The sequence below is a fragment of the Anabas testudineus genome, chromosome 3 (assembly GCF_900324465.2).
Source record: "Anabas testudineus chromosome 3, fAnaTes1.2, whole genome shotgun sequence".
Classification (NCBI taxonomy): domain Eukaryota; kingdom Metazoa; phylum Chordata; class Actinopteri; order Anabantiformes; family Anabantidae; genus Anabas; species Anabas testudineus.
In genome coordinates, this window is record NC_046612.1 from 4,089,005 (window position 1) to 4,105,067 (window position 16,063).

The following is a 16,063-nucleotide window of genomic DNA, read 5'->3' on the forward strand; positions in this document are numbered from 1 at the left end:
TCAACCTGCTTTTAGCCTTTGGATCGTATTGAATTTTAACTGACACTGTGTCTCCTCTATTGTGGCTATGAGCAGCCATGAGAATCTAAATGTGGGCATTAACACCGAGGGAAAGGGACGTCCACTAGGATCCCCACGTCTCGGCATCGCCAGCCTCACTAAAACCTCAGACTACAGGTAAAGTACACATACATGCACATGCATATGGTGCGCAACACTACTGACGGTGGACATTTTCATTTCACTCAAGTCAAATAACTACATTTGGAAAATATCTGAGCAGTGACAGTGGCTCCATAATGTCTTTATTCCCCCTCAGGCCTCCGTCCTCTCCATCCCAGCGCTGTAAAGTTTACACCCAGAAAGGCGTGATGCCTGCAACACCCCCTCTGTCCTCACACACTCTGGCTCAGGACAGCCAGACCACAGACGCTCTGACCTCAGACAGTATGTGTCTTTCTATGTTTATGCCTTGGTATTTGTGCTTACTGATATTCATGATGACTGTACTACTTCTATCCCAGTGTTTTGCTTCGTTTCCTTTCTTAAGCAATACTCAATACATGCGTCACTTATCATTTACACTGTACTTGCTTTGTTTATTAAATAGTGTTTTAAGGACCCACAGACTATAAAATATGTCATGACTATCTTTTATATTAGGAGATTTTTCTTCTGAAGTTAAACACAGAGACAGTTCACTCAACTGTTGTGCAGCACTATGATGATCTTATAAAAACACAATTCTTTTGTAGATAGTTGTTCCTTCTGTTTAATCCTGTTCCCATTTGGATAAAAACCAAGAATAAACAACTGTACTATGGGAATGTGAGTTATAAACATTTGTTCAATTAGTCTTGCTTTAAAACCATCCAACACCATTGCTGCACTAAGGCTATTGTCACATTTAATACATACCATATCTTAGATATTCCTATTTAATGTATTGTTTTTTCATATGATTTCTTTAGTTGTGCTGTTGTAGCACATGCTGCCAGTTTCCTAAGCGCACCAGTGGGTGCATGTATTTTGTACTTTGACAACCAAATTAATTATGACACCAAGTGTTTATTTCTAATTCTTCAGACAGTTTGGCTGCAGACAGTGGCCGTTCATCCACAGAGTCTCCGCTGTCCAGGACCTCTCCTGTGGGCATGAGCCCACAAGTACGAGAGCCAACTCAGTCTCTGTCTGCCAGCCTGGGCTCAGCTGAGACACTCTGTGATGATGACGTCCCACCAATACCCATGGATGGTGAGTTGCAGAAAAACACAGCTATTTATACACAAGAAAAGGCAAGTGAGATTCAAATTCAGTTATGAGTCACAGACAAACCCTTATAATGAGCGATATGTGCAATATGTGTGTACGTAAGCAGCAAATATCACAAAGAAATCAAGAGATGTGGTAACTCTCTTCTCTCTTGCCTCCACTTGCAGCCTCAGGACTGGCAGTATCTCTAGGAACAGTAGGGCCACTCTCACTGGGGGAGGATGAGCTGGTGTACGCTGTAGCTCCTGGAGGTGAGCCGGATCTTGATGTTACAGCCGACATGGAGACTCAGGGCCTGACCTATCGTCCGACGAGCATCATCAGCTTCAACAGCGACTGCGGCTCTGTAGGTGTTCTTGCCTCTGGCTCTCAGCCCATGAGCGTCATCAGTACTGCTGAGGATGGAGCAGTGGAGGATTATCGTTTGCCTGCAGGTCTGGTAGCAACCTCAGGAGTTACAGAGGTCGTTGCCATGGCAGAGGTTAGTATGGCTGTCTGTTTGTGCATTTACATGAACTCAGATCAGTATGTGGGCGTGTGTCCTAAAGCGGATTTGAACCAGAGCAGCCAAATATGAAATCTCATGTCACTGTCTTTTTGAATGTAAGAAGTCAGATCTCATTTTATTGTTTCTTGTTGCAGGTGGCGATGTCCAAGCTGCGGATAGAAGGTGAAGCCTTGGCCACTGTGATGTCTAACTGTGGTTCACCCATCTCTTCCTGGATGAGTGACCTGAGCATGGGCAGTGAGGCTGATCAGTCTCTTCACAGTTTCAGTCAGTCCCAGAGCCAGCAAGGCGAGGCCCTGGCTGAACCAGAACCCAACCAGAGCTTTGGAGTCGAGGGACTCGGCAGCCCAAGAAGAGGGAGTCTGGAAGGAGACGTTGTGTTGTCAGACAATGGGAGCGATAGAGGAACTCCAACCAAAGACAGGTTGAGGAAACTTCCTCCTTCCATGGCTAAAACCAACATTCAGATTCTAACAGGACCTGGTAACATCTCTCCTTTTAAGAGCACCATCAGTGTCCACCCATGTGTGGCTGTCAAACCTATGATTATACAGGAATCCACCATCCTCTCCTCACCTACTAAGACAAGCTTAATCAAAGATTCTAGCAAATTTAATGCACCACATTTAGCTTCTATTTCCAGTGAGATGTGTTTTGAAGACCCCTGGTTGAAGCGCAAAATGGATGACGGGAGGTGCAGGGAGCATGTTTGTGAAGTGACGCCAGAGAAGAGGGAGGCAGAGCATCTAAAGAACCACCTGGGAGAGAAGGTTGGCGCTGGGAGTGGAGACCACCGGAGCTTCTGCAGAGATGGTAAAAGTGTATTCTTTAAAAGGTGACTAGATTTAGACTGTTTGTAAATTAGTTTTTGCCCTTTATCATTTGATATTCTTCTATTGCCAGGTGGGGATCATGGCAGCTCTAGTTCAGGTGGTGAGGTTGTGTCATCTCCAGATTCCTTAAAGAGAGTGGTGGATGGTTGTGAGATGGTCAGTCTTGCTGCCCAGGGGGAGTGCCTGACTAGCATCTACAACCCAGACATTCACCGTACTGCAAGCCTTCCCCGCGGCTGGCACCGTTTGAACCGTCACGATGGCTTAGATAATGGAATCGAGTATGGTAATCTTGGTGTCACAACTTCTACTCCCTGTAGTCCTCGTGCTACGCTGGACCGCCGCGGATCAAATGGAAAACCGGGCTTTTTCTCCCACAAGAAGGGGGGAATCCCACCTCTGCCACCAGTACGAAAGTCCAGCCTCGACCAGCGCAACAGGGCCGCCAGCCCGCTCCACCAACCCAGCCATGGAGTCTCACTACTGGGCAACTCTGCAGATGATGCAGGAATTTCTGGATGTGGTTCTGCAGGTGCCACCAGACAACGAGGCTCCAGCATAGACAGCAGTAGACTTTTTAGTGCCAAGTTGGAACAGCTTGCAAACAGAACAAACTCCCTGGGTCGGGTCCCCAGCTCCCACACAGGTTCCCATCACTATGAATGCTTCTCCTTGGAGAGAGGTGAGAGCCTGAGAGGAGGAGCAGGAGTGAGGGGGGACAGCACCATGCCTCGTACTGGACGCAGCCTCACCCGTGCTGGATCAGTGTCTTCTACTACTGGAAACACCACCACTTTCAGTACCAGTCCAGGTCCAAGCAGCGCTCCACAGTCTCCAGCCAAAACCAGCAGCCAGTCAAAGATCTCAGCTGTCAGTAAGCTGCTGATGACTAGCAGCCCCAAGACAAGGAGTCTGTCTGCCTCCAGCACCAAGACTCTGAGCTTCTCTACCAAATCTTTAAGCCAATCTGCCAGCCGCAGCTCCAGCCTTCCTCCGAATGGAAAGGTAGCAAAGATCCTTCACCATACATAAACACTTTTTATCTATTTTGACATCTGTAAACTACAAGAATAAGCTCATTAGACAAAACTAGATCATGTGATCACTTTTACTAACCACTGTGAAACGTTGTATTTTGAGCTCTTTCAATTGTACACATTAAGAAATACAGAATATATTCAACTTAAAACTCAGTAATCCAGGTCATGTATCTGTTTCCTCAGCCGCAGAGCTCAACCCACAGCCCCCTGCAGCAACAGGGACCTTCCCCGACAGCCTGGTCTACACAGTCTCTGAGCCGCAGTCGAGGAAGTAGCCTGGCTGCCAAGCTGCCTCTCCGGGCTGTCAACGGCCGAATCTCAGAACTCCTTCAGGGAAGTGCAGGCTCCCGATCCAGGAGTCATGCCCAGGGTGGAGGTTCAGATCCTGGGGAAGAAAGAGGAGTTGTAGGGCCAAGGTGACTTATATATACATGCAAAACTCATATAGCACTTTATAGGAGTTAATTACATAACAACAAATGGGATTTGTAATTAACAGTTTCTAGGCTGCAGACATGATTCATGTGTTATGTAAGAATACTGTGAATAACAGAGTGGTTTAAGGTGCCAGCTGCAAATCTGTCCTTCGACTTCCATAGGGGACTTTGGCTCCTTTCCGTCTGGTCTCTACTGACGGCTATTACCTAAAATGCTAAATGCCGTCACGCTGTTTAAGTTTTTAACAGTTCTTCATGGCTCTTTTTATTTTCCTGTTCTCAGTGGATGGGGAACTGGAGCAGGAGGTAGTGGGGGAAGTGGCCTGGGAGAGGAGAGGTCAGCTGTTGTCCAAACTCTGCCCTCACCCTACAGCAAGATCACCGCTCCCAGAAAACCACATCGCTGCAGCAGCGGTCATGCCAGCGACAACAGGTATGAACTCAAATTAATTGAAATGTTCTCATATTTTTTAAACATTCAATTTTTTTATTGTACTTTTGATTGTGATCTCATTTTGCCTCCAACAGCAGTGTACTGAGTGGGGAGCTTCCCCCAGCCATGGGGAAAACAGCCTTGTTTTACCACAGTGGAGGCAGCAGTGGGTATGAGAGCATGCTGAGAGACAGCAGTGAGAACACAGGAAGTACCTCCTCCGCTCAGGACTCCCTCAGCGAGCACAGCTCAGCTACCACCTCCTCCAGACGGAGCTCGAAGAGCAGCAAGAAGAGCAGGAGCAACACAGGTCACAAATAAACCTATTCTCTAAATGATTTTCACCAAATCAGTTTATTATAGTAAACTATTACTAATACCCCGACTGTTATTTAATTTTGTGACTTGCCTTAATCTTTAGAAGTTTGGGAGCTCTAGATTTAGGACCCTGTTCCCTATTTTCAAAATACAGACTTAGTCGAAGCTGAAAAGCCACTAAACAACTGTTATATTCAAAGTGTGATAAAGTAGAAGAAGCTGAGAAAGAAATAAAAAAGGAACATATGAGGATTAACCATTGGTGATAAAGCACAATGAGAAGCCATGAACAAGTGAGAAAGAAAGAGGAAGAAAGCTGCAGTTACAGAAGGACCCAGGTAGGGAAGGTGACCCTGACCACCCATCTGTGAAATGGTAAAGGGAATCTGCTGGTGTGCACTGTAATGAATATATATTCAGCAGAACGCCACACACAGAGCCTCCTAATGTGCCCGCAAAATTACACTCCACTGGCTAAACACAAGGATGGATATGTGCATATAACCGAAATGGACACAGGCAGCACATCCCGGTGTGTCTCTGATTATTGATTTAAATTGAACTTTTTCCATCCATGTGTGTAGAATACCCCCTTAGCTCCAGCCTTGCAGCATGCAGTCTGGATTTACTCCCATTTTCCTTTAACCAGAACCGATTCTGTTGGAAAAAAAGAGCACATTCGCTGTCAAACTGTCACAAGAAGACACAAGTACAGATTCCTGTGTTGGTTGGAGGTGAAGGCAGAGGTTGTGTTCAAGATAGATGCAACAAGTCAGTCCCAAATGTGAGCAGACAGAATATAAATAGTAAGAGGAAGAAAGGACGTGTGCTTTTCTGAAAAAATACGTGACGATGCTAGTGCAAGCAAAATGTTACTCACATCTCCAGCTGACTCTCTAAATGTGTGCTTAACGTCCATTCGACTGGATTCACATGCTCTATACATTTTTCTTCCATGCCTCTCTCTCGCTTCAACTTCCTTATCTGTTTGCTTATAAAATTTCTCTCCTATTTGTTCATGTCTTTGCAGCTTCTTCTCCCTGTAGAGTCTCAGGCTCTCTGTCTCTTTATGTGCTGCTTCCTACCACATAATGAAATACATATGTCTCCGCTTGACCTTTCTGTGCCACACTGAGACCGAAAGACAGCTGCAACCTTATAAAAATCACCACTTGTCTCTATCTCTCTGTAACGCACACACACTCATCCTTTAGTGGCTGGTTTATCTGATAACTCACATTCCTTTTGATATGGACGACTATTTCTATGCAGAGCGTGTGCGCTCATTTTACCATTGTGGGCAGATTAGAGAGAGACCTGCTGCTTATTTCTAAGAGCTAAATGAACAGAGACTAAAGTTTTTATCTCGCTTCACACTCAATTATCTGTTTCTCTTTCTTCTTCAGTCACTCTCTCCCCACTTCCCCATTCATAGTCTGTTTCCTCTGCTTACAATGGTTTCTTTTGCAAATTCTTAAGAGTGAACAAGCCCCCTCATGAGCACTATGACATTTAAGTTGTACTATGTATATTTCAAGGCTGTGGATGGATACAATAAAACATGCACAGCTGTAAACATGTATTTTCTCATGTTTACTCTTTCATCCTGATGGTCAGATGCTGATGATTCTTTTTAAATAATACAGTTAGTATTTGGTTAATAAAAAGTTTAGTATCTATTATATAACATCAAAATGTGTTTCTGTGTCGGTGATGTACTGGTATTTATATCGTATTTATTCTTTCAGGCCTCCAGCGTCGTCGTCTTATCCCAGCACTGACCCTGGACTCTTCCTCCTCCTCTTCACCTTCTCACCGCTCCTCCAAACAGGCCATCACTTCCTCTTCTTCCTCCTCATCCAGCCCAGGTGCATGCTGGGTAGATGGCCCCCTGGGTCCCCCGGCATCCTCAAACCTCCGGGGTGCGACTGCAACGACAGAAACCTTTGAGATCAAGGTGTATGAGATAGATGATGTTGAGCGACTACAGAAGAGGAGAGACAAAGGAGGGAGCAAGGTGAGAGGGAGAAAGGAGAAAATATAATCACTTCTCAAAATTCAGAAACAGGAGTGAGTGGTTATAGTTTAGGTATCAGCACACATAGAAACAGAGCATGCACGACTGGTAATGATGATACAGAGACGCTTTATTCTGAAAAAGGTCTCAAGTATCAAGTGTGGGTGTGTCCATGCTAATGAAATCTGAGGACAATACAGTGAATAATATTCAGGATTGTACAGATGAAGGAAGGTTGAACTTCTGCAGCCACATTCGGTAAGAATTACACACATGGTGGATACCAACGGGACTAAAATTAGATCATTTCCTCATCTCACCAGGTAAAATTAACTCATTCACAGAGGGCCAGAGTGAGGGAAGAGGGTGAGATAAAACTGGGAAATAAGGTGGTATAACAGAAATGAAGGGAGAAATAGAATTACAGTGTGTGAGAAAATACTCAGAAGAAACGGAACAAAAGAAGGAGGAAAGGGTTAAAGAAAGGAGACAGTATGTGAGGAGAATACACAGTAGGGTGGTAGCATGAGGGAAATGAAGTATGGATGTGGGTAGAGAATTAAAGAAGATGGAGAGCAAAGGAGCAAGGAAAGTGGGCCCAGAGGCCAGGAGGCATATTGCACTTCATGTCACTGAAATTGATTTGATGAATAATAGTTGTGGGAAACATTAAAAAGCAATAAGTGCTATGTTGGGCAGTGCTGCAAGAGTAGAACGTGAGGAGGAAGCAGGAGAAGAAAAGACACACAGGAACAAAGGGGATCTGAGCCAATGAAGAGAGGGACTTCAGGAAAACTAACATGTTTTAAAAATACAACACTAAGCATTTTCACAAAATGAATGAATTAACATTAGCTACAGTCTGTATGAATGGTGAACATGTTTAATACATCTATATTTTATTTCTGTGTTAAACTTTTGCTTATACAGAGTGGTGCTGCAAAACAAATGCCCGGTGCAGGTTTTTGGAGCATTGTGAGCTTTGTGATCGAGGGAGGGAGAGAAAAGCATGAAATATAGATTTTCCCTGCAGTGTCCTTAAGAAAGCCACTTAACCCCCAACAGCTCCAGTGAAGCTGCTCGGTGTCCGGAAGTACTCGACTGCGGTCACACTGACAGTCAATGAGGTGTGAATGTATGTACCAGTGTGAATGTTAAGCAGGCTGCTGCTGAAACGGAGCCACATACGTCTCACAGCACACTCCTTTGTAGAAATAGAGAGGTGGATAAAATCCATATCTGTCGGTCCTCTGTCTCTTTGTGTCAGGAGGTGGTGTATGTCAGTGCCAAGCTTCGTCTGCTGGAGAACCGCCAGCAGCGAATCAGTGAAGTCAGAGCCAAGTACCAGTGTCTGAAGAAAGAACTGGAACAAACCAAACAGTACCTGATGCTGGAGCCACACAAATGGACCACTGAGTGTAAGTGTCACACTGACATGTCAAGGAAAATACTGCCATGCTATCATGCATCTGTCTATTATTTTTTAGCAGCCAGTTGTTGATACAGCACGCTATAGGGTGTAATGTCGGTCACGTCTGATGCTAGTTGAATCAGTGTTCACTTGTGGTGAAGAATAACACTCACACAATCCAATGAAAAGACCAAAACTAAAATGCATCAGTCTGTCTCAATACTTTCCAACTTTGCTCTTTTTGACACAGTTACAGACATATTGTTTCCTCCCTTAGACATTCATCTTTTAGATTACACAGTGTGTGAGTGTTTCAGTGTGTAGCAGGTTGTAACTTAATCCTCTGCTTGTCTGTCCATATCCAGTTGAGCTACAGCAGGCCTATGAGGTGGACTCACTGGAATATTTAGAAGCTCTCGAGACAGTGACAGACAAACTGGAGACGAGAGTCAACTTCTGCAAAGCCCATCTTATGATGATCACCTGCTTCGATGTGTCCTCGAGACACCGGTAGACTAGAGGGAAGGAAGGGAGGAGGGAGAAGAAGACACACAGCTGGACTCAGTCAGTTGTCGACATTTGGACCTTATGCCACCTGATTAGTCAACATATTAGAAACAATCTCCTAAATACATCTCACTGGATGACTGGACAGGTGGACGGAGGGACAATTGATCCCTTATGTCAGTCTCCAGATGTAGGCAGTAGGACAGATGGATAGAGATGCAAGAGGTTGTAGATTTTGTGTTGGGGCTGGGAACAGATACTACGTTGACTCAGATACAGTAAAGACGGCTGCTCAAAGGCACTATGAGTAAAAGAAACATCCAACATAAGTGACCACATTTTCCCAGAGAACTAAATAATTGGTCTGCTGGGAACCTCAAACTGAGACGAACATTTAGGACTGTATGGAGAGGACAGCGGAGAAGAGAGGAACAAAATCTGCCATTTTTTTTCAACAGAAAGGGACAAAGAAGAAGAATTTCTCATCTCCCACAATTTTGGAAGCACACTTTTTGGATGCACAGATGAGAGCCACTGACTGTAAATACAGGACCGACCAAGAGAAAGACAGGAGGACAAAGGAAATGATTTAGATAAGTGCCTTGTGAACATTTCAACAATACCAAGACCAATTCTCTTTTCTTCTCTCTGAATTTGTGTACATGCAGTAAGTTTGGTGCTAGCTTAGCAAAAAAAAAAAAAAAAGAAGAAGCAACAAAAGATCAGTGTCCCTGAAAAACTTTGAATTTACAGCCATTGCTAAATGTGATGTTTTACTGTGGGTCAGTGTTTCACTATATCATAACCACACTGATATTATACAGTATGTTTGAATTGCATTTGATACACTGATGAAGTATAAGACTACATTTAAACATCCTGAATCTCTAAAGGTCATAAAGTCCAGTTTAAGACATTAAAACTGCTGCAAGGACCAAAAATCTCATTTGAAATATGTCCGTGATTTTTCCAGGACACAGAGAAAAGTGTGTTTTAACAAAGAAAAACAAAAACAAAACACGAACACTAGTTTCTGGTGGTGTGAACTTTAACTTTACTCACAAACCAATGCAAGCACTATCTGAATTTTGACCTTTTGGGGCATACGTACAGTGTATTCCCTCGATACGGACGATGGCTTTTTCATGTTCACAGAGCAATGAAACATCTGAGTCACACGGGAGTGGAAATGAAAATGTTTTTCTCTGATCCAGTGTTAAGTGCATCCATCGATTGACTGACATTCTGACTGACAGGCAGACTGTCTCTTATTTGTATCTGTTGTTGTTCTGATCTGTTCTAAAAGAAACTGAATGACTTGTCTATATGTGTGTTTTATATTAAGGTATCCTTTTTTTATTTGAGTACAATGGGACCATGTAGAGACTATGTATGGTACTGAAAATAAGAATAGATGAGGAGGAAGCACAGTCATTTCTCTAAGGCCTGTATTACTGGAACAAAGTAGTGAAATTAGACTGGTAATACTGATGTTGGAGTACAGTTATTAGTACAAATGGCCTATTTAACAAGCCCCACTGTTGTGTCCAGACATTGTAAAGGACTAAAAGTATACACAGTATTTAGAAGACTTACAGACTAAAGAAAGAAATGGGTGACGACCAAATTAGAGGCATAGATCTCTGCCTGGTTCCATGTTTTTGGATGCATAGGAACATTTAAAATTTGTTAATATTATCTATGGTGCTTGAGATGTTTATGATCTAAATGTTTGTACAAATATAAAATATATGAAAGAGCCTGTTTCCCTCAGAACAATACACCCTGAATGCTTCTTCTACATCACCGCCATCACATCCCTCTCCGCTGAATGCTATTCACTCTGGTAGAGTAAAGTGCATTCTGGGAGATCCTGTTGTATGAGAGGTAAAAGGAGAAATATAGACTATAATTAAGATCTGTCAAAAGCTTCATATTTATCCTTCTGACTGGACTGAGACAGAAACAGGAAGTGTCTTTTAAGCGTTTCAGGATATAAGTCATTAATTTCATGTGGTGAACACCTGCAGTGATCTAAAAGGATAATTACCCCACAAACTGAGATGCTTTTGACAGTATTAAGTGTAATGTGGGCAGAGTAGGCCCGTGATATCTCTGAGTGTTTCCTCCTTTTGTCTCCCAGTTCACCGTGCAAGTCATGAATGACGATTTTATTTATTTGTGCTCAGGAGAGAAGCGTCGCCGATTAGTGTTCTTATTTATTTTCACCTTATGATCTTAAAAAGTGTACTATGCATTTATGAAAAAGAAAAATAACTGTACATACTCAGCTGAGCCCATGTCATATACAAATATATATACTGTACACATATCGTATATATACACTCATCTTTATTTTAGATATTTTCTGTTCATTTTATTTGCTCTGGTTGTTCCTGTTCGGGATGTTAATGAGTTTGTGTTTCCTAAAATGTCCACACCCAGGGCAATTATGTGGTTTTAGCACAAGAATTCCAGAAATTCAATAAAAATAAAATAAAAAGTACATTTTCTACATATCAATTAGGACACTTTCAGCTCTGTTGTTACAAGTGAAATCTAGTATATTGTGCAGTATTAAAAAAGAGCCCCGTGAAATTACCAGTGGATGTTTTGGGAACCAGCTCAATTGCTTGTACCTGTCTCCAGATTTAAGATGCTATGTGTGAGGTTTCTTCTTCAATATGTCACTGCCAAATGTTCTGTGGTAGCACTTTATAATTCTAGCAATAATTGTGGAAATCATATGGCGTTTTGGTCACCCCATGTTGTTCATAGCTAAAACAATAGTCCTTTTAAACATTTCAGGAACTGGGCTAAAAGAGATTTGCTCATTGTCAGGTGCTTAAAATAAAACTACACCTCAAACACCATCTGTTACACCAGGTAGTCAGACGAAGAAAATTAATGTATTTTCTGTTACATGCTTTGCAGCAGCGTTCAGGAATTATAATGTGTTATCTGGAAATCTGACGCGTAGCATCTTCTTGAAGAGTTTTGTGTGTTAAAAGTGTCGGTCAGACCACATTTTCCAAAACCAGATTTTATCAGTGGCAGTAGGAGATGCCTTTAGTTGCTCTCTGTTGTTGGAGAAGCTCTACAGAACTGATTAAAACCACTTGTGTGTGACAGGTTGAAGTGCCAATCTGTTCAGTAGAAGAATGAGTTATTTCCTATGAGAATTACCCAGGGTCACAACACATGATCAGTGTGAATCGGAGAACATCAAGTGTGTATGCCTCGGCAGATGTGTGATTCATACTGGCCTCTGCAAATGTTCTGTTTTTGAAAAATGTGGTCAGGTCACAAAATGGAGGGATGTAAATAAAGGAATGTATCAAAAGATTTCGACCTTGAATTCGTCTTTCTTTGAACACAGATTAGTCAACAAAGTAGTGTCTAAACACCCAGCGTGAGGTCTGTCCAATCCCAATGACATGCACACATCCACGTTATCATTCAAACACATAATACATTTAAAGATCGACGTGAAACATGGATGATCGCTCCATACACAGTAAAAGTCAGCTGGGACACATGCTCAGTGAATCCAGGCTGCTAATCATCTCCACATCCTCAAAATCCACATTAGGCACCAGCCCTTAACATTCATCATCTGAATTTTATTCCCTAAAATGTACTTATCTCAATTTGACAGTGCTGTTGAACTGATCCAAATAGACAAAGACAAAGAACGAGGTAACCACAGAACTCGTGGGCTCTTTCCTCAGTTACCAACTTGCTGGTATGTGCCAGATTCTTGTTATATCATCATAAACATTTGGTTTGTGTACCCTTTGTTTTGTGCATAAATGGAATATCTTCATTTACTGTATTCAATAAATAAACAGATCAGCTCAGAGGAATTATTTCCACTTCCACCTCCTGTCTGAGTCAGCTCACCTAGTCTGGAAAATACAGATACTAACAATTGAGAATCTGTCACTTGTCACTTCTTTGCAGGAATATTTGAAATGTTTTCTTCCAAAATTGACATATCCATTCAAAAATGGCTCTCTCCTATACACTGCTTTACTAAATGGCATTAAACCCCATAATATTCTTTCTGGCTAAAGAAAGCAGCAGTACTGCATATAAAGGTGTTGTGGGGAAAGGTGTTTCTCTTGTAAGCACCAATGTGAGCAGGGCTGGAGTCTTATCATCTGACAAACACATTACAAACATATATCTGTGTCAATTCAGATCAATCAGATGAAAAATGAAGGCTTTTTTTTACATGGTGCACCTGAAGGAAACGTGATTTCCACTCTGTGTGTGTGTGTGTGTGTGTGTGTGGACCTTTACTGCCCCGTAGGCAGCTTTCGAGGTGACATATTGCCGCGTTGAGCCTGCTTTGATCAGCCACGCACAGCAGGGAACAGGAAGGAGGAGAAGGGAGGAATGAGAGAAATAGGGGGAGAATACACGAGAGGTGAGACGGGAATAAAAGAAGCAAAAGGGAAAAGAAAGAGAGTTAAAGTCAGAACAGGAGTAAAGGATTACAGTTCAGAGGAGTGGGAGAAGAGTGTGGTGAGGTGTGGAAGAGTTGAACTGGTGCAAAACAAGTAACAGGGATGAGGTTAGAGAGGAGAAAAAAGGAGGATTTCAGGTTCTGAAACGTTTAATTTGATAAATAGTGTGGTAAATATAGAGATACAGAGTGAAACGGGGACTGATCTCCTGGGTAATTGTTGACAAATACTGCAATATGACATAACTGTTCAGAAAATGTGCTGGTGCTCTATTTTGTCAGCTAAATTATTTACCCAAGGCGAGTGGAAGACTTTCATTTCCTGTCCGAGATAACGAGGCTAATTTCCCTGCTAAAGTCGAGCCGTCCCTGTTGTTGTTGTTGTCCTGAGATTTGAAGTCAATTTAACAACTGTTAGGTCGAATTAGCCTTTGTAAAAGCTGAGTAATTGTTTTATTTAAGTGAATCGTCCTGGCAGTTAACAGCCATTTGTAATAAGATGTCATTACAGATTTAGAGCACTTCAAAAACTGTTGGGAAAAAAGAAAACAGCAGAAAGAACTTCTGTAAATAAATATGAATTTGTTTATCCTAGTGATTGTTACTTAAATAATAAAATTCATTCAACTTTTTGACTTGTAATGACTTCATGATTCATTATTTGAATTTGGACCTGATGATATAGTCGTAGGTTAATAGGTCATAAAACCCAACCTCATTCCAATCCATTATTAGGAAATCAACGAGTCTAAAACTGAGTAAATTGTAAAACTAGTAGAAAGGTGAGTAGAAAATGTTCATTGTCTCAGGGGGAAACGCGCCTGTTAGACTGAGGGCAGAACTGGCGTCAAACTATTTGGATTTCAAGAAGCTGTGGTTGATTTTTAACTGGCTGATTTTAAGGTAACAGCTCACAGAGACACTGCTGAGCTTCAACTTTGGTTTGGGAATTAACTGTCCAACAACAAATTCTCCAAGTTGATCAAAGTTTATTACCATCAACGTGTATTCAATAGTACTAGCTGTCGTTTCTCACTGGAATACGCATCATGTTATCACAAATATATGGTAATATCCACCAATTCCTTATCGCTGAACCCTGAAATGCAGAACGATAATAGAGAAACGATACCTGGGATAAAATCCACCATCTCTCACTGTTATTATAAAAAAATGAGCTCAGAGGAGAGAGGATTAAAGACCGACTGCTGTTAAGTCTGTCCAGTCAAGGGTTTTGTTTGGGGAACACATTGTGGATTTAAGGTAAGACACAATAAAAATAAGCGGGTGAGATGTACGGGTAAAGAGGGAGGGAGAAAATGGGAGACTATAGGACAGGAGAATGTAAAGGTGAGATGGTGCAGAGGAAGAAGAGCAGAGAGCGGGAGTGTGTCCGAAATAAAATCGAAGGCTGAAAATGAGGGAGAGTAAATGCAGAAGGGTGAGTGAAAGAGAGAGATGAGATACCAGTGAACAGTGAGTTTAATCTGAAAGCCTCTGGGGAGTGAGAGAGACAGAGGGATGTGGGAAAGCCTTAGTACATTTAAATTGATGGCCGTTATGAGGTGAGAGATGGGAAACGGAGAGGGTGAGAGACAGACAGCAACAGAGCCAGAGAGTAGTGAGTAAGACAGGATGAAATCTTTTCCCTTTGATTCCACACATTAAGGCAAAAAACTCTAAATCCAATGGTCACCAATAAAAAACAACAAGTACCATTTAACCTGCCGCTCATTTAAAGGATCATTTAAGTGATTTCTACTCCAACACTGCACTGCGTCTACTAGGAAGTAAGTCAAAGTTATTTATATGGCACATTTAAATATAGCGAGTAAGAATAACATAAAATAAGTGAACCAACATATCCTAGTAGTACGAGTACATCTGCCCTGGTGAGATTTACAAAGTTGTCCAGAATGTAATAAAAACACATAGATCATGCTGTTATAAGGCTGATATCGTGTAGTCTGCACAGGGCATTACAGGAATTACTCTCCAGAGACTGTGAACGTGACGGCCATTATTAGTCTGTGGAGCTTTTGTAATAAAGGAACATGTCACCAAATGTACCGGTGGGGCTCGCTAATGTGATTTTAATTGGTTTCTGACAATAACGAACATCTATCTATCTAGACAAATAACATAAATCACATTTTACCTTCCTTAAGGTCATATTCTATATTTTTGATATTTCCAGCAATGTTTATACAGAGACACAAATTGACAATTAATTGTTTGTATTCATCATCATGAAAACTTTAAATTTACTTCATATCGTATGCGCTGGAGACCTTGTTGGTCAAAAACTATTAAAAACTAATTTATGATCATGACATTTGGACCCAGAGATATACTGTGGTTACTGACTCTACACACTGTTTCTGTAATAATCATCAATAACTATTATGTGTCAAACTTTTTTTAAAGCTGAATATGAAAAATAATACAGATGCCTTCGAGCTACAGTTGGTGTATTTCAAGGCAAGAGCAGAAAGGTTGAATGTGAGAATGAACAGTCCACAGCTGACTAATCCAGGATGGATGAAGGATTTGAGGTTTCTAACATGTCGACTACTGCAGGACTGAGAGTTTTACAGAAGCAAAACCTTTCATTTGTAACATATCGCTCTAATCCTCCTTCACACAAATGTGTCGTCCCATGCTTGTGAGGACGGTCATTGAATTTACAGTAATGCATTCCCTCGCTCCTTCGGCCACATTAAACCATCACAACCTCCACTGTTAGCCGACCCTACACCTAATTTTAACCTGAGCACTAAAATGTCCTCACAATGACAGTGTGGAATAAAAATCCA

General features: G+C 41.9%; 1 protein-coding gene across 1 annotated transcript in view; it reads left to right on the plus strand.

The window, feature by feature from the left end:
- The window catches only part of kif26ba (kinesin family member 26Ba), a 74,331-nt gene extending 64,850 nt beyond the window's left edge, over nucleotides 1-9,481 (plus strand). Inside the window, 12 exon segments of the mRNA XM_026378380.2 lie at nucleotides 76-177; nucleotides 320-447; nucleotides 1,087-1,254; nucleotides 1,440-1,753; nucleotides 1,915-2,593; nucleotides 2,684-3,618; nucleotides 3,837-4,069; nucleotides 4,374-4,523; nucleotides 4,619-4,833; nucleotides 6,590-6,858; nucleotides 8,126-8,276; nucleotides 8,635-9,481. Of these exon segments, the coding sequence (XP_026234165.1) occupies nucleotides 76-177; nucleotides 320-447; nucleotides 1,087-1,254; nucleotides 1,440-1,753; nucleotides 1,915-2,593; nucleotides 2,684-3,618; nucleotides 3,837-4,069; nucleotides 4,374-4,523; nucleotides 4,619-4,833; nucleotides 6,590-6,858; nucleotides 8,126-8,276; nucleotides 8,635-8,783 (3,493 nt within the window). The 3' untranslated portion in view covers nucleotides 8,784-9,481.
- Nucleotides 9,482-16,063: the final 6,582 nt, after the last annotated feature.